At 41.7% G+C, this 6,132-nt stretch overlaps 1 protein-coding gene across 5 annotated transcripts in view; it reads left to right on the top strand.

The window, feature by feature from the left end:
• The window catches only part of CCT7 (chaperonin containing TCP1 subunit 7), a 16,783-nt gene that overhangs the window by 4,462 nt on the left and 6,189 nt on the right, over positions 1-6,132 (top strand). The window contains exons 2-6 of one of the 5 annotated variants that reach the window (XM_007453366.1): positions 566-719; positions 1,592-1,698; positions 3,073-3,198; positions 4,071-4,123; positions 4,475-4,646. The exons of 1 other annotated variant lie outside the window; for it this stretch is intronic. In XM_007453366.1, coding sequence (XP_007453428.1) covers positions 566-719; positions 1,592-1,698; positions 3,073-3,198; positions 4,071-4,123; positions 4,475-4,646 — 612 coding nt within the window. The remainder of the gene's footprint in view (positions 1-565; positions 720-1,591; positions 1,699-3,072; positions 3,199-4,070; positions 4,124-4,474; positions 4,647-6,132) is intronic. 3 more of the 5 variants (XM_007453368.1, XM_007453369.1, XM_007453367.1) reach the window with 3 other exon arrangements.

Below are 6,132 nucleotides of genomic sequence, written 5' to 3'. Positions count from 1 at the left end.
AAATGGTTCTTTTGTTTTATCTGCTTAGCCATGTCCCTACACTCCAGCTAAACATCATTGGTAAAGCTGTCTGCCTGGGCATCTCCAGGACAACATCTGAAGCTGTTAGCACCTCATGTTTTGCATCAGTGCCCCATCTACTTCTCTACGATTAAGCTCTAATGCAGATAAATGAATGTTTGCTGGAGGGTGAACACTGAGCATGGCCTGCTTCCTCCTGTGACGTGGCCTAATTCCTTAAAACAGGGAATAAGGTCAGAAGTTGAAAAGGCTATGCTTATGCAGTTGGGCACTGGAGAACACATTATTTGATTTGTTCTTTTTGACTAAATCAGTGCTTCTCAAACCATTTTCTGGCACACCTGCAAGTATGCTATCTCTGGAGGTAGAGGCGGTTTAAGGAACTGATATAGTGGATGGACAGTGGAGGAATGTGGTTTAAAAGGGCCTCCAGATATATTTCTGTTATTGGGGAGATGAGAGCATTTTTCCTCTCCCTCCTTAAGTCTTACATAATGAATGATTATTTTTTTAAAAAACCATTCAATTGCTCTTTCTTCTCTAGCCCACACCAGTTATCCTGTTGAAAGAGGGGACTGATAGCTCCCAAGGCATCCCCCAGCTTGTAAGTAACATCAGTGCCTGCCAGGTGATTGCTGAGGCTGTAAGAACTACCCTGGGCCCCCGTGGTATGGACAAGCTCATTGTGGATGGCCGAGGTAAGTCTGCAGAGTTCCTCAGGCCAGTTGCAGAAGAGGAGGCTCCCCCAGAGTGTTTGGGGCTAGCAGAGGTTGGCATTAGAAATCTCACTGCTTTTTTTTTTTTTTTTTTTTTTTTTTTTTTGCGGTACGCGGGCCTCTCACTGTTGTGGCCTCTCCCATTGTGGAGCACAGGCTCCTGACGCGCAGGCTCAGCGGCCATGGCTCACAGGCCCAGCCGCTCCGCGGCATGTGGGATCTTCCCGGACCGGGGCACGAACTCGTGTCCCCTGCATCGGCAGGCGGAGTGCCAACCACTGCGCCACCAGGGAAGCCCAGAAATCTCACTGCCTTTAAGATCTCTGAAGGATTGCTCACTGTGAAGCAGTTTCTTTTCGGACATTGTCCTGAATCCTGAGCCCCCTGGGAATATATGGGAGAAGCCTGGCTCAGGAGCCTGTTGCCTTGTAGAGAGATTTAGCCTAGAAACACTACGGAACCTTCCAGAGTTGCCTGTGGTCACTCCCATTGGATCATGTTGCCAAGACAAATTCCCCCTTATGTTTTAGTGTATTAATTTACAAGTGAAATACTAGGGTATCAACTGTTAAGAATATCTAAATGATTATTCATTCTTATTTTTTAAAATGTTTTCTACATCCAGTAGAGGTGTGCTCTTTGCTGTTCAAGGAAAATCAGGAGTTCATTGTCTTTGGAATGTGTGATTTTAGGTGGCCCTTTTTGCCCAGAGCTAACTCTGTAAAAAGATCAGTTCATTCCCACCATGAGCCCCTCTGTCCCATCCCAATGTGTATATGGGCTCCAAGTCCAACTAGAAGACAGAATTTAAGAAAAGGTCTTTACATTTTTACTTTGTGTTTGTTCCTTTTAAGGCAAAGCAACAATTTCTAATGATGGGGCCACAATTCTGAAACTCCTTGATGTTGTCCATCCTGCAGCAAAGACTTTAGTGGACATTGCCAAATCCCAAGATGCTGAGGTAGGAAAATCAAGCCTGTGTGTTTCAGTGAAACACATGCCTGCTTGCTCCTTTGCTCTCCTTTCTTTAAAAATTTTGATTTTATGTCTAAAATTATAATTTCACAAGTAATTGCTTGTGAAAATATTTAGGTGGAATTAATAGTCTTTTAAAATTCTTGCTGATCCACTGTGTGTGGCTGAGATCTTAAGATCAGGCTTGTGTGCTGTCATTCATTTGAATTGCTCGGTAAATAATTTAACCTCTAATCTGTTGGTTGCCTTATAAGATGGGGCTGGAGACTCTTTCCAGTTTACCTTTCTTTTTAAAAGAAAATATTTTTATGGTGGTAAAATATACGTAGCATAGAATTTACCATCTTAATGTGTGCAAATCAGTGACATTAACCCGTCTGCCTTTTTAAAAACCATTTCTGACACTGGAGTCTTGATAATAAATGTTGAGAGAGACATGTTTGCATTTCACAGTATTACAGATATGTCCTGAAGTTATATCAAAAGGTCTGTTAGGACCCAGTAGCCTGTAAAACAGTATGGCTTATATAAAATTAAAGTGAGAAGAGTATAGATTTGATTGGTTAATATTTTCAACAAAGGAATACCTTTCTGTTCAGGAATTTGGCAGCTTAAACCCTTCGCCACAGTAACCATTTTTTCTCCCTGAAGTCCCTTATATTATACAATGGACATAAGTGAATAAAAAATAAGTATCTTCTAAATCAGAGGTTAGCCAGTTTTTTAAAAGCTCTTATTCTTAAAAGAGAGCGAGAGAGAGAAAGCTCTTATTCTTTTCCTCCTTCATTAAAAATAAGGTTTAGATCCTATCATAGAAAATAGCTATGTAAGAAAGATTAGCAGACTAGTGATCTGCTAATTCCAAATAGTGTTTAAAATAACAAGGACCTTAGCTTTTCCTTAGAGGTTTGTTTTGTAAACTCCTGTAGTATTTTGTGCTCCTTAAAGAATATTTATCTCATACCTCTTGCTACTATGGTTATTTGTGACATGTGAGATTGTATTATAAGCATCTCTGGAACTGTCTTAATCATCATAGTATCTTGTCCGTAATAAATAAGTTCTTGGCTAATATACATATATGATTTCATATTCTGGGGAAATTTGTCCAAATCAGCTCTCTTTGGAGAATGGCCTGGCTGGGGAATTAATTTTGTGGCCCAGGACCATTTGATGGGATGAATACCTATCCACCAACACCTTTCTTCTACTTGTTGCAAAAAGCTGTGCTTCCCAGAAAAGGCTTAATATCCATTTAAACAGTCCCCAGTTTAAATGGGTAGATTGCTTAAAAAGTGGAGTTTTGGAGCTTTATCCCTTGAACGTGAGAAAACGTGAATTTACTGTCATCCTCTTCCAGGTCGGTGATGGCACCACCTCAGTGACCCTGCTGGCTGCAGAGTTTCTGAAGCAGGTGAAACCCTATGTGGAGGAAGGTTTGCACCCACAGATCATCATCCGAGCTTTCCGCACTGCCACTCAGTTGGTATGGGAGTGCTGGTGAACTTGGGCGCTTTGTGCACCTTTGTATTTCTCTTAGGATACTATCTTTATTGGGGTGTGGAGGGACTGGGAACAAGGTTCCTTGGACATTTTCTGAATTCCACTGCCTAGGAATCTCAGTTCTACCATTCAGTAGCTTTTGACTAGGTATATTACTTAATCTCTTTAAGCCTCAGGTTTCCTGATAGACTATGATAATAAGCTCTTGGTGAGAAGAGCTGTTTTTGTTTTTATCAAGTACTTCATCGCACATCTTGAGACCTTGCCTTTATTGACCTTTGACTTTCATTCTGTAACCTGAGGTAAGTCAGTTCCTCTATGCCTTACTTTGTCTCTTTACTATCTCTGTTTTGGGGTGGTGGCATTAAAACGAAATCATACATGAGAAGTAAGTATGAACGGATATCTTTTGAGAAAGATGGCTTTGAAAAGATACCGTGTTTAACATACAAATATGTGTATTGTATATAACATACCTAATTAATATATAAAGTGCTGAAAGTTATCACAGGTGCTGTTTGTAAGCCAGAAAATTTGTCCTAATTTAGTGTTGTAGTGTGTTTCCATTCATTTGTTTTAGTGTGTTACCTGCAGATCCAGAGCTGAATCCTGATGTACCCTGATGATTCTTCAGAACTATACCTACTCTACATTTCTAACTTTGGGCATTTTCTAAACTATAGACATTTATATTTTTCTGGGCAGCTACAAGGCTTAGAAATGTTGTTTCAGCTGTGGAGTAGAAATGCTTGAGATTTGGGAGCAGACAGATTAGAGACTGGGAGGAGCGATTGGGCCGCACTTCTCCAGTTTGTCTTGAGCATGAGAGACTCACCCAGCTTGTGTTCTTGGCAGGCGGTTAACAAGATCAAAGAGATCGCAGTCACTGTGAAGAAGGAAGATAAAGTGTAAGTTTGCAGTGAGCTTTGTCAGAACCTTGACTTCCTGTGGCCAAATTGAATGCAGGAGCATGTGGAATCCCTGCATGGCCTGGGGCTGTTTGGCTCTTGCTAGACCTCTGGCTGTGCCCCAGCCCATGCATTACAAGAGAGGCTGTAGGTTGTAGTTTAAAAACTATCACTTATAAGGTCTTTGACTGCAATCACTGGCTGTCACTGATAATCTGCCCTGAAGACACAGAAGATGAAATTGTTGAGGGCTGAGTTTAGAGACTAGAACAGAAACTATCTCCACATTGCAGTAGAGTCAGGTAAGGGGGGCTTTCAAGGCCTGATGCACGTCCCACCCTTGTGTCCCAGGGAGCAGAGGAAGCTGCTAGAGAAATGTGCCATGACTGCTCTGAGCTCCAAGCTGATCTCCCAGCAGAAAGCCTTCTTCGCTAAGATGGTGGTGGATGCGGTGATGATGCTCGATGACTTGCTGCAGCTTAAAATGATTGGAATCAAGAAGGTTCAGGGTGGAGCCCTAGAGGTGAGCCTGCTGTGGCCTCCCTAGGAGGCTCTTGCTTTCACATTGACCCTTCAGACAGCTTGGTGTAGGAGAGCACACAGTACAGGAACAGAGAGAATGCATGTTGGGCTAGAAGGCAGACTGGAGCTGTTCCCCATACTGTTGCTACAAGCTTCTCCTGTAGGTGCATTTTGTAACCTCTGCAGACCTATATTTGTCAGCAGAATGGAAGATTGAACTGGCTGATTTTAAGAATCTCATTGTTAATGTGGGAGGGGGATAGGGCTAGCTCTGATAAATTATCTAAAACCCTCAATAAATATATGAGAAGTACATTTCAGTCCATTCTTCTCCAAGTGATATGGCCAACCTCTCCCTTCTTTTATTCATTTATTTTGAATAGATAATACATAATTCAAACTGTTTAGAATTCCTAAAGGAAAAAACAAATGTCCCCTACACCACTCCTGCCCCAGATACAGCCACCGTTAACTCTGTGTGTGTGTGTGTCCCTGTCCCTGTCCCTCTTCTTCCAGAAGTACTCTGCATCTATGAGTACAAATGTAAATATTGTTTTCTTAAACAAATGCTCACTTGTAATACATAGTGTTCTGCAACTTGCTTTTGTCTACTTAACAACATATTTTTTCACTTATTTAAATTTAAATAGAGACGTGTTGGCTAGTGGCCACTATATTGCACAGCATAACTATAACTTTGTTCTTTTTTAACACAGAAGTATCTGTCTGGAAACCTTCTTTGATGTTGGTGCCTCCATGTTGGACCTTTTCTAGTCTTTGGCCTGCTCTACTTCTTACTTTACTCTTCCTTGGTGACCTCAGCCTGAGGTGATTTGGACAGGACAAGACCTGCTTGAAATATTATATCCTGGCCCTTTACTTTTTGTTCTTTGAAGTCTTTGGAGGGACTTCTACCCCTCCAAATTGCATTTCATTCTGTCCACCTCCCTCTTCCTCCTGTCATGGCACATGTCAGTGGGATGAGGTTCTCTTTATATAATAAAGCTGTGAGGAATCTGGAGGTCATCTGAGCCATTCCCCATCTCCAGCCCCCACTACCACTCATGTTTCCGCCCATTCTTTGCATCCTGGCTTGCCGACTTTGTCTTTACACACTGCTTTGATAGTAATATTCCATTTTCTCCTGGGCCTTCCTACTTCCGTAAACCCTTGAGATTAGATTGGCATTCACTAAACTAGGGATCAGAACTAATAATATTATCTGGTGAGAAAGCCAGGGGCTCCAGGCCACACATGTTCTTCAGACTGTCCCACATCTCTTAAATGCTTGTAAAACCCTTAACATAATACTTGACACACAATTCAGTAAATGGTGGTAGTAATTATTTACTTGTTCTCAGGATTAACTGAAAACTTCCTGATAAATATCTTCAGCCTTTACCTCTCTCTCGAGCTTCACACTCCTGGATCTCACTGCTACTGAACTCATTATCTCATCCTCCAAACCTGTAATATTATCGGCATTC

This window comes from Lipotes vexillifer, unplaced genomic scaffold, assembly GCF_000442215.2.
Source record: "Lipotes vexillifer unplaced genomic scaffold, Lipotes_vexillifer_v1.1 scaffold253, whole genome shotgun sequence".
In the NCBI taxonomy this organism is placed as follows: Eukaryota; Metazoa; Chordata; class Mammalia; order Artiodactyla; family Lipotidae; genus Lipotes; species Lipotes vexillifer.
Note: the sequence above shows the minus strand (reverse complement) of the source record. Positions and strands in the feature narration are given on the sequence as shown.